Here is a 26,298-nt window from a genome sequence, read left to right as displayed (position 1 = left end):
TACCAGGGTTGCAAATACATATTTTCGTAATTCACCAAAAATCTTATCCAAATTAGGGCATGGCGAATTGGGAAATAGAGGGAAACAAACCCATCTGAAATAAAGAAAACAAACCATGCAATTTTTTATGTCAGCCTTTTAGTAACCATTAATGCACTTAAATAACGTAAGCACTCTTCACAATATAAAACAAAATGTAAGAACAAACTAAACACAAGTGTAAGTCTAAAACTTACCAGTATAAAAGAATAGTCATTATCAAACTAGGGATGACCTATATTGAAAAAAATAAAAAGTGTGTGCGTGCAATTGATAAAATTACAAAAACTAAACGTGCCTAAAACAAAAATACTATTACATAATTTTTATACTCTGATTCAATTAAAGAAAACAAACCACCGATGGAAGCTGATGATTTCAGTTTCATTTTCTTTACGAGAAGAATGAGATTTGCACCCCACAATAACGCAGGCCATTGCTTGTTCCTAAGGCTATATTTTACTTAAACAGCACTGTGTATTTATTAAAATTAACAATAAAAATATTACACAACATGTAGCCACTTTTGAAAAGCACGCGCTAAAGTATAACGTTAGTAAATTGTGTGGGCGCGTTTGTGACATTGTTTTGAGATTGGCAAGTTGGAATATTTGACATTTTATTTACTTTTTAATTTGGCATCATAAAGAGGACCAAAGGTAACCATTTGATAATTGTGAAGTGTAGGCAAGCTGACCTAAGCAACATAATATTTGTCACGTTCTTTTCAACGGTTTTGGCCTATTTGAAAAAATAGGATAAGTATATGAGGGTAATTTAGATTTCTTCTATGCTTGTTCTTGTTCTGAGCGGATGACCAACACCATAGTCCGCCCCGTGATCACGAACGCTGCAGTCTTCGTAACGTCGGAAGAAAATAATAATATAAAAACGGCGATGAAATCCCTAAAATGTTTTGTTATGAACATTTTGAATAAATATGCAAGGCGTTTTTTTGCATCCCCGCCATGTGTTTGAAGAGTCCATTGTAATGGGTACACATAATCATCTAATAATACAATGTAAGTCCTACCTCAAACTGGCATCTGAATATTTGATTAAATTATTTAGAATTAACCCCCACGTGTACATGTCAGAATATGACCCCACGGCAATGGGAACAGCTCACACAAACATGGACGGCACCAGCTGTTTGGAGACGCCGCGGGGCCGCGGGGCCGCGGCGCGCGTCAAAGCACTTTGTGTGTGTAGCGCGAAAATCATTGATGCCACACGGGGTGAGTCGGAATGATGCCCATTACACGAGTTGTTTTTATTTTTATCAATAATTATTTTTAAAAGTGTAATTTTCGGTAAGTACTTATTTTTTCACTGATTCGCCTTCTATAAGTGGAGTATATCAACCTCCGTAAATATGGCGGGGATGCAAAACACCTTGTAAATACACGAACATTTACCTTTCATGATGTTGTTACGCCAATGTTCGTTCTGATACTTTAACTGTTCTTCTCATAGTATGCTCAGGTAGTATATACAGGGTGTCACAGAAAGTAGTGTCAAGCGGAGGTCCAGAGATAGAGCACCTCTTGGGGTACCCGAATCACCCCCATATATGTTCCGCGATTTTCCATAGTTTTCGAGTTATGAATATTTTTCTGAATTTTTGAGAATTTCCGATTTGAACGATTAAATGTTTATTTTTTTTAAAAGTAGAAGACTTATTTAAGATTTTTTTGTTGCAACTAAATATTCATTAGTTGTACTTTTTTATTAAAATTAATCAGCTTCGTAACTTTAATGAAAGTTATGAAAATTTTGGTGTGAAATGAAAAACTTACGTTCTATGAATTATGACTTAAATTTTCTTTGAAATTAATTAAATTTTCTTCTTAAAACTAAACAGGGGACTTCGTAGTTCTAAGGTAGATTAAAAACTTCTCCAGACTCTCAACTTCCATATTTATTAAAAAAAACATAGTCCTTCATGGGGGCTATTTTGTCTAAAATCAGCCTTAAAAAACAAGGTGGAAAATTCTTAAAATTTGCCATTAGATTACAATTTTTTTTTACTTTCATCACTCCTAAGGTTAATTAGTTTGTAAATTAACCGAAAATGACTGCAAGAAAGCTATAAGTTAAACATTTGAGATATTCTTGTGCTTAAGTTCAATTGTTTTTGCATGTTTCGTTCTCGTGGTTTAAGGGTCGTAAAAGTAAGTACAACTCTTTTACCTGCAATTACAATGGGCCGAGGGGATAAGAGACCGAATTATTGCTATCGCTTTCATTCTTTTTGGCAAGAAGGGCAGCGTGCAACCGACGTTTTACCCGATTCGAAGTTGGGCTCTGCCCTTCTTGTCAACAAGAGTGAGAGAGGTAGCAATAATTCAGTCTCATATACCCTCGGGACATTGTAATTGAAGGTAAAAGAGTTGCACCCACGTTTACAACCCTTAAACCGCGAGAACGAATCATGCAAAATTAATTGAACTTAAACATAAAAGTATGTTTAACTCATAGCTTTCTTGCAGTCATTTTCGGTTAGTTAACATAAGAGCGTTTACGCATCCGCGCGCCGTATGTCTCAAAAACAGCACTTTTCGAAGGAGATAATATCCATCAAAACATTATTTTAAAAACATATGAATTAGTAATTATTATAGAAAATTTTGTTGTCTAAAAAGTTAGTAGAGAAAATTTTTAGATTTATTGAGTACTAGCTTTTGCTCGCGGCTCCGCCCGCGTTATAAAGTTTTTCAGGCTAAAGTTTTCCGTTATAAAAATAGTAGTTTCCCGGGAGCCTATGTTCTTCCCAGGGTCTCAAACTGTCTCCATACCAAATTTCATCTTAATACGTTAGGTAGTTTTTGAGTTTAACACGTTAAGGCAGACAGATGCCGCGGGGGACTTTTGTTATATTATTTAGAACTTTTTAAGTGAAACAATCCCGTCATACATCATTGTTGCATAACTTTAACCGTTTACGCAGCGCAGGCAACGGAAGCTCTCAAAACTCATAATTTTCCCCGTTTTTGCAACATGTTTCATTACTGCTCCGCTCCTATTGGTTATAGCATGATGATATATAGCCTATAGCACTCCAGGAACAAAGGGCTATCCAACACAAAAAAGATTTTTTCAGTTCAAACCGGTAGTTCCTGAGATTAGCCATTACTGCTCCGCTCCTATTGGTCATAGCGTGATGATATATAGCTTATAGCGGTCCACAAATAAAGGGCTATCCAACACAAAACGAATTTTTCAGTTGAAACCGGTAGTTCCTGAGATTAGCCATTACTGCTCCGCTACTATTGGTCATAGCGTGATGATATATAACTTTGAGCACTCCACAAAGGACTATTCAACACAAAAATATTTTTTCAGTTCGAATCGGTAGTTCCTGAGATTAGCCATTACTGCTCCGCTCCTATTGAATATAGCGTGATGATATATAGCCTATAGCTCTCCACGAACAAAGAGCTATCCAACGCAAAAAGAATTTTTCAGTTTGAACCGGTAGTTCCTGAGATTAGCCATTACTGCTCTGCTCCTATTGGGTATAGCGTGATGATATATAGCCTATAGCACTCCACGAATAAAGGGCTATCCAACGCAAAAAGAATTTTTCAGTTTGGACCGGTAGTTCCTGAGATTAGCCATTACTGCCCCGCTCCTATTGGGTATAGCGTGATGATATATAGCCTATAGCACTCCACGAATAAAGGGCTATCCAACGCAAAAAGAATTTTTCAGTTTGGAACGGTAGTTCCTGAGATTAGCGCGTTCAAACAAACAAACAAACAAACAAACAAACAAACAAACAAACAAACAAACAAACAAACAAACAAACAAACTCTTCAGCTTTATATAATAGTATAGATTTGTAAATTGTTTAATGATTACTGAACAGAGGTTTTCAAATTTGCGCTTCGAACGTCTATTTCGAAGCTCAAAATATCTTAAACCACTAAGGAACATAACAATATGTTATTTTTATCTAACTAAAAAGATCCTGAAGAAAAAAGTTAGTAGAGAAAAATATCTTTTTATGTTTAATTCATGAGAAATAAAAATTCAAAGAATTCGAAAATTTCAGAAATGTTGGTCATTTAAATGATTTTTTTATCACTATATCTTACTTAATTGAATATAATATTGGATTACTATAATAGAAGAACATCTCCTTAAAAACATACAATTTAAAAATTCTACAAAATTAGTTCTGTTATTTTTCTATAAATATTTTAAATACCACTATAAAACGCAACGCGCAAATCGTTTCAAATTAGTCCGCCTTGAGGCTTTCTAGAGAGAGGACGTATGGCTTGTCGCTCCGGCGAGACACCAGTTGGACTTTGCTGTGCGTAGAAAAAATAGTCACGTGTATACAGTGATTGCCACATCTTAGTACTTTAGTAAGTAACATATTTTTTTCTTTAATGATTGACAATAATTTTAGTAGTTACTATAAAATATTATTATATTATTATGTTTCAGACACAATGGGAAGTAAAGCTATTTCTAGGCAAGAAAAGGAAACGTAACAACGCTGAAACTTCGGCTAAAGCAAAAACTAAAAGATTGATGTACTAATGTTATAACATGCGTCTGTAGTTATGGTTGTTGCTTTTTAGTCGTTAAACACTTGAGCATAGTTACTCGAAGGAAAAAAATGGAACCTTAAGCTAAAAACAATTAGCCCATTGGAATGTTACATGAGCTTTGTATTTTTTAGAGGACCCAATTTTATTTTTAGAACATGTGTGGGGGGTCAATAGAAGCTTAATCTAAAGTTTGTGAGGTCGCCCCCCTTGTCCCCTGGCCGCCATCATGGAAAAAGGGGTGAAAACACTTTTTTCGCGATATCTCGGAAACTATGCGTCTTACATAAATTTTGTAGTCATAATTTGTAGCAAATTGTTTTGCCTACAAATATGTTTATATAACTTTTTGCCCTTAATTAAAAATTAAAGAAGTTATAAGCAAAAATGTGAGAAAATGTTTATAAGTTTTCTTTTTTGCTCTATAACTTTTTTTTTACATTTTACAAAAAAATTACCTCAAACTAACTTGTAAATGATCTTTTAAGGAAAATTGTTCCCTATAATTTTTTTTTAGTTCATTCATTTAAAACGCTGTTGCAGCGCTCCAAAGTTTACCGGGTTCGTCAATGCTCATGAGAATCCGGTCGAAACAAAATGTTTAACTTATTTTTGATTTTTTTTATTGTAAATATATTATTACAATTTTTTTGTTAAATTCGTACAACTTTACTTATTTATTCCTAACTCTTTTCTTTGCCATAGAACTTACCAAATTTAACTTATCGAAAGTTATGCAGGTAGAAAAGGTATGAGTTACTATTTGGGGATAAAGGAGAAAAAAAAACATATTTGCAGGCAAAACAATTTGCTACAAATTATGGCTTTACAAATTTTTTGTAAGACGTATAGTTTCCGAGATATCGCGAAAAAAGTGTTTTCACCCCTTTTTCCAAGATGGCGGCCGGGGGACAAGAAATCTGACGCCATTTTCCTCCATCGTGATCGTTTCTGATATGTGTCCATGGCGTTCTGGAACTCAACTGACCGTTAACTGTCCATCTTGTAACCGCCCGTCTTGCGATAATCGCTCGCCAAGTTTGCAGGACATAATCGGAACCGCGGTGGTTACAAATCGCACAGATCTCCGGTCGTCATGAGTTTGGAAATAAAACAGCCGTTTCTCAACTACGGCGGGCGCGAGTAAAAACCGCTTCGTGAGTTCTTAGCCTTATAGAATCACTTTGCTGTCCCGTTGTCAAAACGTTTACAACTCGCCAAATACCCATTGCGCGAGTCCCACTCGCACTTGGCTGATTTTTTTGCATAATGCATAGGTACGCTTACTTTCAAATAACAAGGCTTTTGTGTTCACTGATGCGCACTGTTAAGAAAATTCAAGTGACGAGAGACGGAATCCTATATCTTTCTCCTCTTTGAACCTTAGAAATAAGGGATTTGGTAATTTATGTAGCTAGTGAATAAAACTACTAGTAGTAGTTAGTATACCTATCTTCTTAACTATTTGGGCTAGTTTAGGTTTACACGCTCACATCAATTTTACATATAATTTTATCCTGACGTCTAACCCTGTGCAGGTTTCGGCGTCATTATACTTGTATAAATTAAACGCGTCTAGATCCATATGCAGTTTTACTTAAGTATGTAGTGTTTGCGTAAACTTCGATAACAATAATAGTATATTCTATATTTTTTTTAATTTTTAGGTAATCGTGCCTGATATTACACTCAAAATAAATAAGGTTATTAAAAGCCGCAAAATTATAGATTTTCAATATTTTTTGGATCAAATTAAAACACTCAATAACCACAACAGAGCAACAGGTTGTAGTATCGAACATTTACAACTATTGAAAGAGAATGTTTGCTTGCAGTCAACATTTTTAATGAAGTGTAATATGTGCAATATGGAATTTAAGCTATTTAAGCGCTAAGAGATATACTGATAGTATGGAAGTATATCGTGGAACTGTGAATGGAGCTATGATGACTGAAGTTGGTAGATCAAATTTAAACGAACAGTTAGCTTCCATAGATTTACCAATATTAACGCAAAATGTTTACATGAAATGTTACGACGAGTTAGCTAAATGATTGAAATTAGCTGCAGAGGACAGGATGCAAGAAGCCGCTAGGGAAGAAACTGATAAAGATGTTGCCTGTGGCGATGTAAAAGACGGTATTCCCATACTTACAGTCAAAGCTGACTGCTGTTGGTCAAAAAAGTACAGAACCAACTATTTTGCTTCGTCGTGTGTCGCAAATATTATGCAAAACTATGGATATAAAACTGGTAAATTGTTGTACATGGATGTACAATCGATCGATTGATGATCGATGTCACTGAGAAGCAATACCTATTAAAAAAAAAACTATCCAAAAAATTATATACCCAACTTCCGAAAAAAGAAGTCTTTTATTTCTCACTTTTTAGTTATACACCTAAATTTGACATCTCATTACATACACCTTCTGACTCAAAATATAAATTCCAATATGTAATTTCTAATGACTTAATTTAAACTTTCAATACGCTAAATATTAAAAACTGCAGATCTATGGTGTAATTATGTGGTCCATTATAAACATCGTAGCACAGTAATTTTCCTGATTTATTGTCTGATTACGGAGTTCTGGTGCCTATCTTTCGGCTTCATGATGAGCTCCACTTTAAAGGGTACTTTCTAAATGCTAATGCTTAAATTTTTTAAGCATAGCTGACTGTTTTTAGTAACAAAAGTAAAACTAATTAAAATTTAGTTGCAACAAAAAAATCTCGAATAAATCTTGTACTTTTAAAAAAACAACAACATTTAATTGTTGAAATCGTAAATTCGTAAAAATTCAGAAAAATATTCATAACTCGAAAACTATGAAAAATCGCAGAACATATATGGGGGTGATTCGGATACCCCAAGGGATGCTCTATCTCTGGACCTCTGCTTGACACTACTTTCTGGGACACCCTGTGTAAACATGTGTTTCGGTTCATTACCACGAAACTTGCAACATTTATATTAATTTGTGTAACAATCAAAATAGATATGAGTATATCTTCATAGTTCTTATTTAAGACTCTTGATAATTATTGTTGCCATGAGCGTGGGGAAAGCCGATAAACATAACATTAGTTTATTTCGACCTAGTTCATTCGAAGTCAACAAGGTCAACAATAAAATTCAAATATTGACCTCCACTGTTCTTATCTGTATATTAATTACCCTATGGCTGTTCTCAAAATGATAAGTCAAATTTAAAAAAGATTTTATTCAGTCACAAATTACAAAGCTTACATTTCACACTTAAACTTAACTTCTAGCGTCATGAACTAAGTACGTAAATAATGCGCGAGTAAATGAACTTGGAATGATAAGATTTTTATATAAAATAGAATCTTGCATTGTTTTCATTAAGTGCACTGGTTTTACAAACACGCATATAAATAAGTTTGGTTTGGGGATATTTTAATGATATATTTTTACCAAGATTATCTTTACGATAGTTCATACACTTTACCTGCAAAAGCATGTATCACTGGAATGTGCAGGGAGGTTAAGCGAAATCAAAATGCAATAATTGCAGTTAGACAAAATAATATCTGCAGCAAATAAATAAAGTCTATGCAGAGGTATATAAAAATCTCAATGTTATTAACATAGTAAAATTGTGATATTCATTTATTGTAATAAAATTTAAATCATTAAAAATAGTATTTCAGATTGAATAGACTACATTTATAACATCATAAAATATAAAGGCACTTGAATTCATCTACTAAAATATTATATTATGTATGTTGGTCGACAACATGAAAACTTTGTAAAGCTATGAGTTTGAAAAAAGTATGTTAAATTTCACCTTCAAAAATATAACAATACCTACTTGAACAATGAAGCAAATTGCATATTTATGTAATACAAGTTCTTCCAAACATTCAAATATGACGTAATAATTTTATACCAAGCCAATAACGCTTCCTTCATATGACTGGCATTTTCCTGACACACATACCCAACAAACTTAACTGATTGTTTCTCATTCCATTCTATGTATAAAATTAATTTTAATAAAAGCCAATCTTCTGGAAAGATGTAAGCCTTTTATAAATCCAATCGAAAACGCATAACTAAAAAAAATCAGTCCCTTTTTCTAATAATATTTCAATAAAATTTCGATATAATAAATTTTATGGAGAAATGGCATAAAGTTTTTACTATGGGTGGTTTAAAAATCCTAAGTAAAAACGACTTACAAAAATATCTTTAAAGCATGCACAAAAAACACCCAACTGTCATAAAGAAAGTTTTGTAGATTGATAATTTTAATGCTGGCTGTTAATTTTACTAAGTAGAATTTGTGCAGCATTTTAAAATTAAACTATAATAAAAATATACTTTCTTGCATGATGTCTTGGTGTTTATCGCAACATTAATTAGTTTAATTACGCTGCAAGATGCTTGACTCTTTCAAGCAAGGCGTCGCAAGTCTTCTTGGCGTCGCCGAGTAACATGGCTGTATTTGGATTGTAGAAGATAGGGTTGTCCACAGCGGCGTAACCCACGCCCATTGACCTCTTCATAACAACCACCTGAGAACATTATGTCGATGAGTGACGGCAACACGAAATTTGCAATAATTCCATTGTCTTATCAATACTGCTGCTATTTAAATACAAATAACAATATTAGTTATTTTTATCAAACAGATATATATATTTTTTTTAGAATTTTCAATAATAATATTCAATTATTTTTTTTTAAGATTGTATATTTACCTGATTTGACTTCCATACTTTGAGTACGGGCATTCCCGCAATGGGCGAATTGGGATCGTCTTCAGCTGCACTGTTCACCGTGTCGTTAGCACCTGTAAATATATTAATATATCACGATCAGTTAGTTATGCTCGGGTCCAAGAAGAGTTAGCTTATTTAGTCTTAGGTATTTGGTCGACAGATGAAATATATAAATAAATAATGTATAAAATTTTACAGGTTCAAATAAATAATTTCATTTCAAATAAAAAGCGATACATATTGTGAACACGAAGGATTATAATACGTAATGAGTAAAAAAAACCTTACCAATAACAAGTACGAGATCTGTTTCAGGGAACTCCTCATTGATTTCCTCCATTTCATACACATCATCATAAGGAACACCGGCCTCGGCGAGCAACACATTAAGCTGGCCGGGCATACGACCTGAATATAAGATCAATATATTAGGTATCTTTTTGCCTACTGCTACTGGAGAGTAAAATGAACTAGAGAGAGTAAAATTGACTCCCGACTCCTGAGTCACATTTTAGTTACGATTTCATAGCTTGCTGGATATTTACTTTGTATGTTAGTATTCATTGTACGATACTCGAAAGGGATGCAAGACGTAAGTACTGTAAAAATATTAAGATCGTCGGTACAAAAAATACACACCGATAAGCGAATTAGGGCATAGACAAAATTAATATGGAAATATTTTGATAGTTGGAGCTTACCGGCTACAGGATGTATGGCAAATCGCACTTTCTTTCCGGCAGATTTTAATAACTCGACTAGTTCAGCAATGGGATATTGCGCTTTCGCCACGCATAGACCATAACCTGTAAAAAAATCCACCTTTATTATCTGTTTCATAAAGCTTACTAACATAGTAAGTGACACAGCTGAGGAAGAATGTCCAAAGTGGGTATAGAAGACAACTATAAACTAGATTTGCAGCAAATAGTATATTTGACAACACACTGAGTACTGAATAATCCCCAGGCTTCTAATGGTCGATTATCCGAATATTATAGGCAAACATAGACAGCAACGCATGGCGTGGTAACTAATATCGTTTGTTTCTAGCTTGTTTGTTCAAATGTACTGAACTCTGCTATGCCTAACTATGGTTAACTAGGAAGGAAGGTACCTATTGCCAAGAATGCATAAAAATGAGTCTTTCTTCATCGTAACTTTGCCTTCCGAAATTTTAATTTCGACTATTCTAATCAATAGTTTGTTATTTTATTGTTGAGTAGCTTTTGCTCGCGGCTCCGCCCGCGTGAAAAGTTTTCCGGGATAAATGTCTACTATATTTTTCCGGGATAGAATGTATTCTATGTCCTTCCCAGATACGCAAACTATCTATTATTCTCCACCAAATTTCATTTGGGACGTGTTGTTAATTACACGAAAGTACTGTCAATACGAGTGTTGACAACAAAATAGCGGCTCCGGCCTGTACCGCACAAGCATCGTTTCGGCGAACCCGGCGACCAAAAGGGCATATGCGCGGAATAGCACGCATGCTTGTGCGCTACTTTCCGCATGTAGTAGCTTCGATGCTCTTCAGAAAATTATTGTTGTGTTAATTGATTTTGAATATTATCAAATGAAGACAGTGTAGATAATAGTTTAACAGTAAAAAAAAATCTCTGAGCTGCGCTCCGCCATTTGTGCGCCGGTCCTATAAGTATGTCTGAATATTCGTTGCTAGTAGTGATAAACAACTTTTATATAACATTTTTTGAGATGATTTCTTTACGTTGTCTTTGCTCTCTTTATTTGCTTGCCGTAAGCCACTGTAGCAATATATTGCAATAATACTCTTATCTGCAGTGTGAACCATACAAAACTCGGTCACTTGACATAAGTGGATGCGATAGTAATGCGCAGGTCTTGGGGCGCATATAATTTCTGATGATAAATTGTTCTGTGGCATAGGTCATGAGATTAATAAGGCGAATATGAGACTATACTGTAGTGCGAACAGCATCTTACAGCAACGCCGCACACCGCTGTTGTCGTTTGTATCGGAAAATCGTAAAAAATATTGTTACATCGTCTGCTAATCCAACCGCGAACTACATTGCGGGGACAAACTAACACATGACGATGTGGCACTGCTCTAGTGATAATATCATTTGTTACGGCTGCCGACGTACAATATCACTAGAGCAGTATACGATTAATTAGAAAATAATGTTACCTGGTGTAATAATGATGTTGGAGGCGCGGTAAATGAGATCGGCGACGGAGTCTACGTTGAGTTCAGTGTGCGTGGCGCCGGCGGGGCGCGCGGTGCCGCCGCTCGTCACGCCGTACCCACCCAAGATCACGTTGGGCAGCGATCGGTTCATCGCCTAAACAAATTACGTTATGCTTGCTAGAAATAGCATTATAATTCGTAAATCTCTTCTATGACTTTAGGCATACAAGTAGACTTATAATAAATAAGGCCATTTGCAGGTCAAGAACTAAGCTAAGTTAGTTTAGATTAGCTCTCACAGTAAAAAAAAACTATCTATGAAAAAGTATTTCTACTATGCGAGCTGTGCTATACTAACTTAGCCGCATTTTCGGTCAGTAGCTGGCATAAACAGCCTTAAATTTAGAAAAGTATTCGTTTGCGGGCATAGATGTGTCGATATTATTATGTCATATACATAAAGACAAGAGTTAACTTCCTGTTGACACTAAAAAGGTAACTTTCACAACAAAATTGATTGTTAAAAATTAAAGCTTAATATTTGAATTGTTCGAAATATGTGACTTCAACCTTATTACCCAAATAACTCAGTAATCGTACATTTTAGCATCTCGCAAGTTGCAAACAATTCTGAAAAAATAAGGTACCGGACTCATTTTTGTTCTTTACTATTATCAAATATTTACATAATATAAATTATAACACAGTAGGAATTATTAAAATCCGGTAAAAAAATCAACAAGTTATAAGTCTTTGAATTTCGGTGGAAGGGGTAATTGACTAGAAACAGATAAGAGACGAAATATCCACATGTGACGTCGTCGGGAATTACTACGCGTGCGAAAAAAAGAGATGAAGCGATATCCCCACATCGCGCCCACTTCTGCACGTTACAATATTTTAAATATAAATTACTCGCTCATTTTTTAACCAATTGTGATGCAGTTTTCGCAGGAGTGCTTCTTTTTCGTATTATTAACCATTACATATAGAATAATGTACAAAATCAAGCATAGGCCGGTCCCATATTGTCACCGTACCTTGCACATAATGTAGGAAAGGATAGCTCCAGAACTGCCGATGAGAGCGCCGACGATTGTCATCAAAGAGTTGTTGAGCATGAAGCCTTCGGCACACAGCGCCCAGCCGGAGTAGCTGTTCAGTACAGTTATAACGACCGGCATGTCCGCTCCTGTGTAGTACTATAGCTGTAGTACAGTTTTGAGCAATAAATGTTGCACATCGAGCTACAAAGAAGCTTCAATGTTGGGGCAGTGAATATATCATTGCATTACATTAACACATTTTATGGGAAATTAACAAGTTAATCAGTTGAAGTAATCATTATCTTTAGTAAAATAAAACACGGAATGTGTGTGCTTACCTCCAATAGCGGCAGTGAGCGTCAGACCCTGGATGCCACTAAGCACGGCCGCAGCAGACAGCAAGGGCAAGCCCGGGGCTTCAGGGAACGCTAAGAGAGCTCCGCCGCAGCCTAGCGAGCCAGCCAACAGGCCAGCATTGATGGCGTGACGGCCAGGCAACAACAGTGGCGCCGATGATAGCGAGCCTTGCAGCTTGCCGTAAGCCACTAGGGATCCACTGCAATATACCACGGTCTTATCAAAGAGACACTATATACAGGGTCTTTTGACATTGCGTTACTAAATGAAACCACATACTCGTCTTAGTCCTAGTGAGTAGTAATTGATTGGTAATGGATGTGATACTGCAGTGAGTTTCCACTGCTATAGCTGTCCCGTGGTGTAAAATTATTAATTGTGTTCGAGTAAAACATTAACAAGATCAATATGCAAAAGGTATAAGACAATAAGTTAGCTGCACTAAATAATCTTACGTAAATGTAATTCCACCGATGTATGTACCGAGGAAGAGAGATGTTTTGAGCGTGGCCGCCGTGGGATCCATCGCCATCGCCGGGAAGTCGTGCATGTACGTCGCGAGACACGTCAGCACGGCTGCCATTCCGACCAAACTATCAAAATAAAATTACAACAAAATAAACACACAACCATTTACAAATTGAGTTAAGGCTATAAGTATATTTAGATAGATTTTTTCGTTAAAAATCGCGTTTCCATTACCTGTGAAAACCGGCGACCAACTGAGGCAGATCAGTGATCTCGATTTTCTTGGCGATGGTTCCGCCGATGAGGCCGCCGACGCCGGCCACGCCCAGCATCTGCGCGAGCACCTCCGCGCTCGGCGTCAGCGCGCCCAGCGTCGCCGCGATGCCGCCCGCCACGCCGATCTGTTGTCGCAACACAACCGATATACACACGTACACAACGAACAAAACCATTTCACTCATACTAAACCTTGCAACCTCATATTACTAAAGTGTCATCAATGTGTCTTGTGATTAGTTTAACCCAAGTTGCCACGTTGGAGTTATTCTATACAATATATTATATGTTACATTACTTAAGACTTTATAAGAAATGTAGTAATTCATATATTGGCGAACGAGACAAAACTACTCCATAACAATCTTTTATAATGAACTAGATATTAAAACTCTAATGAAAATTTATGAAATCTACAAAAGAAAACATTAAAAATTACCACTTATAACGATTTTTACTCACAGTTAATTACTCTGTTAAACATTATGGGGTAATTTTGTTTCTTTGTTCATTGCTATCTCTATGTTTTTACAATGGTCAGTAGATTGAAACTATTGCCATCAAGATTACATAGAGCGGGTCTTGGGCCGAGTCTTAAACTACACCACTGTAATTGAAGTTTATGTATGCCTTTTCTAATCATCGGTTGCATAAATCAGTTAACTGAATAATAATGTTATTAGTAAATAATCAAGTGATTACCATGCCTAGGTAATTTCCTTTGCGGGCTGTCGCCTGCGAGCTAAGTCCTGCAAGCGCGCCGACACAACACAATGAGGCGGCTAGATACGCCATTTGATGTACCTCAGGGTAACCCTGTCAAAGTGAGGAATTGTTATATATATGAATCCGGTCCGGCGGATCCGGTACGTTTTCGTTGCTTACCGGATCCAACAATATCACCGGATCCGGTGGCCGGATCCGATATATTAAGAAAAACGTAATTTCTCTTATTAAAACCGTGCGAAAGTACTAAAAAACTTAAGAAAGAAATGAGCGCTTATGAAACTGAAGGAGATAGAGGGAAATACTTGTCTCTAATATATGACTTTTTGACTTTAGTGAAACCAACCAGTGTTGAAGCTGAAAGGGCTTTTTCGGCCGCTGGTTATATTTGCAGTTCCTTGAGAAGTAGGCTAAAGGATGATACTATTAATACAATTTGTTTTCTAAGAGCGTATTTCCAACAAGAAAAGTGATCTGTGCTGTAATGAATGCATGGGTATAGTATCCATAAGCTGTTGATTTTGGAAATTTTAATTTGGATTATAGAAGAATATGATGTTGATTTAATTTAGTTTTTATGGACGGGTTTAACTTAATTTAAACTATAAATAATTCACTGTTGTTTGTAATCTTTGAGACTGATTATTATATAATAACTGACTGATAATAATTATAAATAAATAAGAGTTGATTTTCACACAAAATCGTTTCTATTTTTCCCCGTAGATTATTCCTTATATTATGCCATGAAGTTAGAAATATGCGCTATGTTGCACACCCAAAATACTAATCCGGATCCGGCGGAATTCTCGTGATTCCGGCTGAATCCGGCCGGATTTAAGTTTGTACCGGATTGCAATCCCTATATGGATCATTAATACCAACCCCATATATATAAAAGGTTAGACAGGGTGTTACAGAAAAGAAGTAATAATAATGATTCTACATTCTGAGAAATCGATTTACAATTTACTGTTTAAAATAACGAATACTAAACCACAAATTATTTATGAAATGCCACCAATTATATTTTAAACATGAAAGTAACCTATTCCCTGCAAACGCAGTACGGTATTAAAAATGCTAATAAAATATCAATTTCACGTATGTTATAATTAACGTCAATGTATGTCGGGTTGACAAATGGTTCTCAAATTGAAGAGATTAGTTATTACAATACTCTTTCTGCAACACTGAGTGGTGTAATGTACGCACCTGCATTGCTGTGGTAATATACCCGCCCATGAGGGCAGCAGCCGGAATCGCGTACAAATAGCCGTATTCTGGTGGGTCACCGGGCCTACACGAAAACGATAATCTTTATCATTTTGTATAGTTGGGGTGGTCAAACAACTAGATATTTGGATTAACTGATGGGGGAAATCCGCGCCACTTTCACGGACTTGTGAGTACCTTGCCGAGTATTTATTAGAAACATAGGTTAAAGGGTATGTCTATATTTCAATAACATTATAAGTAAACGCTATAATATCTAAAACTTAAAAGCTTACCTCTTGAACATGTCAAGCATCCGTTGCGTCACCATAAATCCACCAAACACGTTAACAAATGAGATTAAAGCCGCTGTGCTTGCTAACCACTGAAAATAAAATAAGTGACAATGTAGGTAAGCCTAAGCCTTTTACCGATGCAACTACGATAGATATGATGTATAGTTAAAAATTAATCCTCGGTATACCTGCACTGGTGTTTCGGGCACGTATCCGCCGCCCATAAGCAGCAATCCGCCGACGGCAGTGATACCTGACACGGCGTTAGTCACAGACATGAGAGGAGAGTGCAGCGCCGGCACCACGCCCCACACTGTATGGTATCCCACAACACCTTTGCAAAAGAAAAGCTACTATTTGTAACACATATTTAGAACATTCTAAGGTTTGTTGAAATGATTGATGAGTTATCACACCTGCCAAAGCCAAGGTGGTAGTCATTGTTGTGAATGCCGGGTTGGGTGACGCTATTCCCAAACCAATCAGAGAGGCTAAACCTGAAAAAAGTATACATATTAGCTTGTGCGCTTATTTACGTGCTTAAAAATGATCTTTCATGTTATACTGTTTTACCAGTAGAATATAAGAAGGCATCTTTGAGCGTCTCGTTGAATGGATTGGGTGGTTCGGCCTTGACGGCGGTGGGCTTGGCGGCCGCCTGCGCAGGCGCCATGCTGGGCGGCGGCGGCGGCGGCCACAGCAGCTCGCCCGCCTTCAGCACCACCGCGCCGCGCGTCACCTCGTCCTCCAGGTTAATGTGGAAGTGATCATCCGTACCTATTTGTTATGGAGTTAGGTTTTTCAATCACATAATGTTTTTAACAACTTTTTAATCCTCGAAGCTGAGTTGGGCAATTTTCGCAGCGGGCGAGGAAATATTTTCATTTCTATCTTGCGATATTTGGTAATTTTAAAATTTGAATGACGACTAATAATATATCCGTCTTAATTAATTTATCTCACCCAAACTGAATAGAAATCCGGAGATATTATTGGCGTAGAGAGTGGAGGCGTGTGCCGGCATGCGACTCGGCAAGTCCGTGAGACCGATGTGTGTGACGCCGTGTGTTTTTGTGATTTGGCCCTTCTTTGTTGTTTCAACGTTTCCGCCCATCTCCGCTGCGAGGTCAACAATAACGCTACCAGGGGCCATGTCCCGTACAGCATCCTGGGAGAGACATTAAATATATTCATAACATTTCAACGAAATTTCTTTTATATTAAAATAAACTTTGTTGAGCTCATTATTGATGGATTATATTATCCAAGCCTAAAATAATTTACAACATAAATAAAAAAATCGCCAGTTTGCATAAATTAAAATCCAGACAATCCAGAATTCAAAGATACCATGTCCACCTATTTAGAACATTGCCCCATGCTACATACACTCTTATTGAAAATATATCTATGTAGAGCAGTGTAGATGTTTTGCGTTAAATATGTAATAATCGAACTCGTACAAAATATTGTATATGCGCCGGTACGACAAAACTTTATCACGGAAACTATTTTGTAGCTTACGTAACGCAAGCCTGGTTTGCGGTTTAGACTTCCCGAGAATTCGCTTGAAACATTACTAAACAAACCGTTTCTAATATATCTATTTGAAAGTTTCGCGCATGGTTAATAAACAATGTCAATAAACAATGTTTAATGTTAAGATTGTTAACTGTTTATTTACTACATTCGTTTTAACCTACAATAATATACGCAAAAATAATATTTTTCTTCAGACAGTTGAAAGGCGTTGTCAAATGAATGGCGATGGACGTAATATTTTGGTCATCAGACTATAAAAACGATAAACAGGCCACGAGACCGATATCGCCAGAAACGAAAATTAAAGGTCAATGGACACATAACGCGATAAACCCAATCAGTTGTCGCTGCAATAGTAAATTACAAAAAATATAAGCTATATTAATACAATTCATATCTGTGGTCAAAGATAAAAAGCAGATCACAACTATGCGAAGTTTCTGAAGGAAAACGAGTTCATCAAATATAAATAACCCGCAGTTGTATATTGATGCAAGCCATCTTTTTTGTTGCTGCAGAAATATAAATCACAGCTACCATCGCAAACGTCCGTTCGCCAAATAATAAACAATATAAATTTACTTCAAAATAGAGTGCATGTTTACTAGTTGTTTTAATCAAATTGAAAATATAAATGTGGTTTACATTGTATTTACAAATTACTGTTTTGATGAAATTTAAATAATCTGTGATTAAGACGTATTAGTTAGATAAACATATCATACTAATTAACAGCTAAAATTTTTACTTGACACCAGTCATTTTGATGTACCGCTACCTACCTGGCCTTTATGACAATATTATTATAAGACATTAGTAATATGAGTTATACCTATACAATCATTAAAACCTCTCAGTCTTGTACTGGTACACCAAGTCAAAAGTGACTTTTCATGTGTTTATATATCTGGATATATAAACACATGAAAAGTCACTTTTCTAATGATTTCTTTAATTCGGCAGTCCCCACTAAAGCAAACCTATGGAATTACACCAAATATAATATACGTTATTGACATTCGGATATATATATATATTTTGTTTACATTTCTGGTGCAAGATTGGTAAATATACTTTATATCAACCTCTAAGATAAGAAGTGGGGCAGGTTTGCCGGGGATGAGCGCGGTGCTGATGACCACGTCAGAGGTCCTCGCTTCCTTGCCCAGGAGCGCCCGCTCAGCGTCCAGGAACTCTTGACTCATTTCCTTAGCGTATCCACCTTCCCCGGCTCCCTCTTCCTGTAGGACACAGCATTTTTTTTTGTGAAATAAACATTGGTTTTCAATAATAGAACTTATTCTTGGGTTTAATATAATAATTTATTTATTTTTAAATTTCATTTTCGGATCCTACATAATACATCAATATGAATGCATATATTTTTAACTTATAGAAATATTACACATTCACCTATATCGCGTAACATATGCAACACAATCATGAACTTGATTTAGTATCAAGACTATTCACACATGTATAATCTCAAGGTTACCCACTGTGTATCAACTCCAAATAATATTTTATTTAATTTGAGATGGCTAATTTCTGTCGTGAACTATTACGTAAAGGTTACATAAAAATTCATGCTGTAGCTAAAGTCCAAAGTTTAGTATGTTTTCTAAGACCTTGAGGTGTGGTAAAGATAACAGAAAAGTTTGCAGTGGCATTAAATTAATAAATAAAAAACATTATTAAAAAGTAGTCCTGTAAGACATTGATATGACGTAGAGGAAAATATTTGTACAGCAAAATTAAAAACCACGCAAGTGCTAAATATGTAACTAGCTAAATAAACATAACTCGTTACATAATGATCTTAGCACACAAACAAAACAAAGTAGCGCGTAACCACATATAGGTGAATACCGAGCGGTAACCAATAGAAGTCAATATACACTTTTACAAAGCAGACGTACGGCGCCAACCACAACGAACGGAGCAACCGGTACCGATATACACGAAATTGCAAGAAATATCCTTTATCTCGCATTTCATATTCAGAATACTCATGAAAAATAGATTTAAATAGAATACACGAAATGAGCAATAATTACACTTTCAAATAGGAATTTATGATCATAACATTAAAGTTTAACTGGAGAAGCCAATTTAGAATTCCGCTCCATCCACGGACAGGTTTAATCAGCGCTGATGAAAAATTTAAATTTAACGATTTTAAGTCAATTGAATACTATTGATTTGTACGCTCGTCTTTAGCAAACTAAAACAGTAAATATGATATAATTGTGAGTAGGGTGATTGTATCTAACTACAAATTCGTTTTTATAGATATTACCACTGGCGACAGCGGCCAACGGCAGGGTGGACGCTGCACCCCAACCACTAGGATTAGGGTACACCCACCTCTGAAAACAATTAAATCCATAAGCTTATGTTTGTGTATTATATTCTACATATAGGTGATTTAGTACAACTGATTCAATACAAATGGATCCACATGTATACATTTTTTGTTCATAATTACATTAAAATCTTTCAAACAAAATAACAAGCTTATGTCACCAAATTAAAGTCGAGACGCAGCTTGCGAAACGGTAATATTACATGAGACGGATTTAATTATTGACTTAATTTTAATATTTTATCATCACTTCAATAAACACAGTAATATTAATCCAAAAACTATATTTACTTTATGTTCGTTTGCTGCGCAATGGAATTCTTTTTAGTTGTGCATGTATAATAATATTAATATTTAAATATCTGAAACATTAGTGTAAACGATCTTGATAATTTCTTTTTCGTGAAATGAGATATGCTGCCATAAGACATATTTCAGACATTGACCGCAACCGCAGGGTGACCACATCTCACGTTCGTGATCATTTGCTTTAATTCACACACAACTCGCGGGTCATGCGTAGTATACTTTGCAAATAGATGTAGTGATAAATAGAATCATCTGAATATGTGGATGTAGAGTATTAGCGGCTGATATTAAGGGCATCACGACGCATGAGAATGCATCGCTAATTACACTAATAAATGTATCTACGTGATTAATGGACTCTGTTATGTATATCTTTAGATTGATATCAAGTCCAAGTACTTTAACATCATAACCAAAGTATATTTCCTACAGGAAGATAATTATTAATTATTATCGTGTCTTAATTTCATTTTATCTGACCTGCTATTTGTGATGGACTAATGATAGCTGATGTAAGAAGTAAATTAGTTTTCGATCAATGATATTATAGATTTCAATAAAAATGTAGATATGCCATAAGAATGTACAATCTGGAGATTTCAAATCATCCCAATTGGGACGTTTGCACATACTACGCGTGTATATCATAATATTATATACTAGCTGTCTTTTTGTTTTGTAATGGTTTAGCGATATGTCAACTCTTTCACATGACACATCAATGTCATTCTTGTGTGTGTGCGTAAGGATGAATTTAAACGTTTAATTTCTTAGGGTACGGCATATTAAACTACTGTGTCGTAGCGTGGTGACTTGCTGCCCGGTCAGACCCAAAATTTATCGCCCCCTAGGCACCAAAAGGGCCAAAAAATAAATCCATATCATAAACAAAAATAAGCGTCATATTTTGATGTAGCCACTTATGGAATTCAAACACAGAATTTTCTGTTTAATAATTTTTAAAACTAAGTTTCTAATAAATGAATAGGTTTTACTGTTGTTCTTATAGTCGTAATTGGTACGTCAGATTCACGCGGTGTTACATTAGAGTAAGCGAGTGGTGTGACCTTCATGTCCATGGTGACGAAGGTGGCGCCGAGGCTCTCGATCTGCTCGCGCACGGCGGGGCGCGTGTCGAAGGCGCGCACGGCGGCGCCCATGCAGCGCGCCTGCGCAGCCGCCGCCAGCCCCGCCACGCCGCCGCCCACCACCAGCACGCGGCACGGCGGCACGCGACCCGCCGCCGTCATCTGACCTGACGGACAAACACACGCTATGTATTACACAAAAATTAGGCTGATGATTCAACTTTTTGTCGTCAATTAGTCACGCCTCATGTTTCTTCTACATGCAAGCACGCAGGAGTACAGAGAGAATAATATGTACTAACTGCCACCCCATCGCAATGAATGCGAAATATTACATGTTGTTAGCAACTACGAATTTTGAAGAATACTTCAACAAAGCTGACTAAATTGTAATTAATGGTGAAAGAAAATTGATACCTGAGAAGAATCTGGGGAAGTGTGCTGCTGCCTCAATAACTGCACGGTACCCGGCTACGTTCGCCATCGAGCTGAGTGCGTCGAAAGCCTGGGCGCGACTAATCCTAGGGATACAATCCATAGCTAGACAATACAAAATTTCTATTAATAAGATGTTATTACAACATACAATAGTTTTAACTTAAAACGATTGAAATATCTCTTACCAAATGCATTCATTTTCCTATCAGCCATCTTTTTAATTAAATCTTGATTTTGAGCTGGATATAGAAATGATATAAGTGTTCCTTCATCCCTTAAATGTGGCACTTCATTGTCTACTATTGGACGGACTTTTAAAATAATATCTGCAAAGAAAGAAATACAACATAATGATATTTATTAAAATTAACATAAAACTAATGTGTAAACTCAGTCTTACCAGACTGGAATGTATCCTTTAAGCTAGTTACTTTGGCCCCAGCCTCTTCATAAAGTTGGTTATTAAAATTTGCTAAGAACCCAGCATTCTCTTCTACATTGACACTGAAACCTTTTTTTACTAATTTGCTAACAACAGCAGGTACTACAGCAACTCTAAAAGCAATACAACATATTTAATGACAGGAGAAAGCTTAAATAAAATACAATATAACAAACCATCCATATAAGCCACATCTAGGTAATCTATACTATTATACAAAGCTGAAGAGTTTGTTTGTTTGTTTGTTTGAACGCGCTAATCTCAGGAACTACCAGTCCAAATTGAAAAATTATTTTTGCGTTGGATAGCCCTTTGTTCGTGGAGTGCTATAGGCTATATATCATCACGCTATACCCAATAGGAGCGGAGCAGTAATGGCTAATCTCAGGAACTACCGGTCCAAACTGAAAAATTCTTTTGCGTTGGATAGCCCTTTGTTCGTGGAGTGCTATAGGCTATATATCATCACGCTATACCCAATAGGAGCGGAGCAGTAATGGCTAATCTCAGGAACTACCGGTCCAAACTGAAAAATTCTTTTTGAGTTGGATAGCCCTTTGTTCGTGGAGTGCTATAGGCTATGACCAATAGGAGCGGAGCAGTAATGACTAATCTCAGAGACTACCGGTTCGAACTGAAAAAATATTTTTGTGTTGGATAGCTCTTTATAAAAAAAAAAAAATTCTTTTTGCGTTGGATAGCCCTTTGTTCGTGGAGTGCTATAGGCTATATATCATCACGCTATAACCAATAGGAGCGGAGCAGTAATGGCTTATCTCAGGAACTACCGGTTCGAACTGAAAAATTGTTTTTGTGTTTTAAAGTCCTTTATTTGTGGAGTGCTATAGGCCATATATCATCACGCTATGACCAATAGGAGCGAAGCAGTAATGGCTAATCTCAGGAATTACCGGTTTGAACTGAAAAAATAAATTTATGTGGGATAGCCCTTTGTTTGTGGAGCGCTATAGGCTATATATCATCACGCTTTGACCAATAGGAGCGGAGCAGTAATGGCTAATTTCAGGAACTATCGGTTTGAACTGAAAAAATATTTTTGTGTTGGATAGCCCTTTGTTTGTGGAGCGCTATAGGCTATATATCATCACGCTTTGACCAATAGGAGCGGAGTAGTAATGGCTAATCTCAGGAACTATCGGTTCGAACTGAAAAATTATTTTTGCGTTGGATAGCCCTTTGTTCCTGGAGTGCTATAGGCTATATATCATCACGCTATGACCAATAGGAGCGGATCAGTAATGAAACATGTTGCAAAAACGGGGAAAATTTATTAGTTTTGAGAGCTTCTGTTGCCGTGTGCTGCGTAAATGGTTAAAGTTATGCAACAATGATGTATGACGGGATTGTTCCTCTTAAAAAGTTCTACAAAAACATATTATAAAACAAAGTCCCCCGCTGCATCTGTCTGCCTGAACGTGTTAAACTCAAAAACTACCCAACGTATTTAGATGAAATTTGGTATGGAAACTCGTTTGAGACCCTGGGAAGAACATAGGCTCCCGAGAAAATATATAGCGTGATTTTTATAATGGAAAACTTTAGCCCGAAAAACTTTATAACGCGGGCGGAGCCGCGGGCAAAAGCTAGTAATTAAAATATGTGTATGAGTTATTATTGCCGTTTACATAGTTTGTAATTAAACAGCTGTTGGTTGTCTCATTGCTGTTATTATTCTGCTAGTCAATTAAAACTTTAAAATAGCGATGTGCTAAATTGTACATTATTTTTTGCCGGTGAGTATGAACACTTCATAAACTAGGTTTTGCTTGCGGCTGTTCTTATGTTTAATTGTTTTTCTGAGATGGACATTATCCTGGGATAAAAAATAGTTTAAACCACCTATGAGACAAACCAAGTTTAAATTTTATACATTAGTATAGATGACATTATCAATAAAATATTATATAAAAATGAACCCCCATTTTCCTTGGTCATGCCATAACTTTAGAATGACTTGTGGATAAAATTTGAGAATTTCAAAAAACTTACGAATATCAAAAGTAACTGAAAACTATTTTCCGAGATTACCTTCTTTCATCTTGCCATATCTCTTTAGGCACTCCAATACTAAGTTTGGTGTAAGGCACTCCTGGGGTAGGAGGGGCAGCTGCAGAGCTGCTAGAGAGCCTGCAGTGCCAGGACCGCGGCACTGGCTTATATGCCTTCAATATTCTTAAACACCCACACATTTTGTACTACTTTATCTGTAAACAAATTAAGACAGAATTACAATATAAAGGAGACATTAAAAAGTAGTTTGGTGTTTTTTACAAAATCTTTTTTGCAGCAGAGTTTTTAAATTGCAGTTTAAAAACTAGCGACTAGGGGTACGGGGGTGACAAACACCAGGCGGTGGCAACTATAACTCACTTGTACTGCTAAAGACAACTGACAGAGCAAAGTATTGAAAAATCTATCTACTGTTTACTACATGTGTGATTTTTGTGTCAGGGTCATCTTTACCCAGAGGTACAAGGGGTCCATGGGACCCAAACACAGAGCTCAAGATAGTACAAGCAAATTTTTCACCAATAACTTAATTGCCAAATAATAATGACAACTATTATTTCATTATATTACAATATAATCTATATTTGCTAAAAAAGACAATAAAATTATATATGTACATTAATAATGAAGTTACTTATGAAGAAAAATATATGCTAGATCATAAAGATTTAGATTATTAGGTAAGTATCAAAGATAAAAATAAAAGATAATTTGTGTAAAGCATTTATACATGTTATTTTATACTAGTAAAATAATATTTTAGTATATTATGTGTAATCTTGATTTCTTTAATGATATTTAACACCAAATAATACCACACATTCACTTGAGATTAGGGAGATAAAGGGTATCTGGAGTATTGTACTTGTTATATTTAGACAATTACTATAATATAGGGCAAAGATAAGTTTAATAACAGTTGACAGTAACTCTGAACAGAGAAAGTAAGGTTTGTTTCACAGAAATTCACTTTAGTTAATTAATGACTTTAAAGTGAAGGTCTTTAAATATGTATCACTGTGTAAATGACCTATCATCTTTCATAGGGATGTAGATATTGCCAATTGTACTATGTATTAAAAATAGTTTATTTAAAAACAAAGACATTTTTTTATTAACTGGTAATGTTAAGTACTTTTAGATACAAATGTTAAAATAAACTTTTATCAATAAGACTGTTGCAAAATATAAAATCAATCAAGTATAACTTGTAGAAAGTACTTATTATTGTTCAAATTATTTATAGTATAACGATCGCCTAGAGGCGGCTCAGCCAGTGTACGCGGGCGTTAACTTACGCGTGGCATTTATGTACTGATAACGACTTTTTAAAATTAACAATTTAATACACACAGATATGTTTAAAGGAATGGTATTTGATTATTCTGCTGCCTAATATCTGCATAATTTTAGCTCATAATTAAATATAGATATAATGTTTACAAGATTATTATTATTCGTAACAGTTATATAGCTATTAACTGGGCAAAATAATATTATAATATCAACAAGTAGCAAAATGGTGATGTGACCTACATATCCAAGAAAATCATAATTAATTATGATGGCACATTTAAAATTAGAATGCCGCAACATGATCTCTCAAAATAAATGTATTTATTGATACATATGGTAATTAAACAACAATCGGCTTTAACCGCAATCCATAAAAAAACCATATTCGGAAGTCATCTAAAACGAAATCGCATGCGAGAACATGATACTATGCTTCTAGAAAGTTAAAATTATTATTTTCATATACAATACTCATCTATTAATTATTTTATATAAACTATAGTTACCTAATGTTACCAAAAACACGTCGCTCCGTAACAGTTCTCGACCGGAGCGCCCGGCAAGTACACACTTTCAACACATGCACAGCGCAACGGTTTTGAAGCCACCAAAGGAACAAAGCAAGCAACAAAAAAAAAATGAATCCCGCCGGTATACTGGGTGATCAACAAACTTTTTCAATTTAATACTAAAAAAATTTTTGCTCGCTGAGGAAATGCAGCACTTAATTTATAATTACGGAATTTATGAATATTGCATTGCAATAATATGCATATTGAAACTGTAGAAGTAAAATTTGCTTAATTGTTATATATAAGTGCAATTAAATTTATTGCCCGATTTCGCAAAATCTTTTCAATGTGCAAAATC

At 35.7% G+C, this 26,298-nt stretch overlaps 1 protein-coding gene across 1 annotated transcript; it reads right to left on the bottom strand.

Moving 5' to 3' along the window:
- Positions 1-7,809: 7,809 nt before the first annotated feature.
- LOC115451417 (NAD(P) transhydrogenase, mitochondrial-like) lies at positions 7,810-26,085 on the bottom strand. The gene is made up of 23 exons (XM_030179721.2): positions 25,935-26,085; positions 24,151-24,326; positions 22,060-22,214; positions 21,845-21,985; positions 21,639-21,761; positions 21,201-21,388; positions 18,545-18,700; positions 16,881-17,085; positions 16,491-16,694; positions 16,334-16,414; positions 16,106-16,251; positions 15,918-16,006; positions 15,622-15,706; positions 14,383-14,496; positions 13,639-13,805; positions 13,392-13,529; positions 12,918-13,135; positions 12,574-12,725; positions 11,534-11,687; positions 10,059-10,163; positions 9,646-9,765; positions 9,337-9,428; positions 7,810-9,150 (listed from the first exon to the last, which is right to left on the bottom strand). The coding sequence occupies exons 2-23, from the start codon at positions 24,309-24,311 to the stop codon at positions 9,004-9,006; spliced, it is 3,141 nt and encodes a 1,046-aa protein (XP_030035581.1). The 5' UTR covers positions 24,312-24,326; positions 25,935-26,085; the 3' UTR covers positions 7,810-9,003.
- Between the last annotated feature and the right edge of the window lie 213 nt (positions 26,086-26,298).

Source organism: Manduca sexta, chromosome 28, assembly GCF_014839805.1.
Source record: "Manduca sexta isolate Smith_Timp_Sample1 chromosome 28, JHU_Msex_v1.0, whole genome shotgun sequence".
NCBI classification, from domain to species: Eukaryota; Metazoa; Arthropoda; class Insecta; order Lepidoptera; family Sphingidae; genus Manduca; species Manduca sexta.
This window is presented reverse-complemented; position numbering and strand designations above follow the sequence as displayed.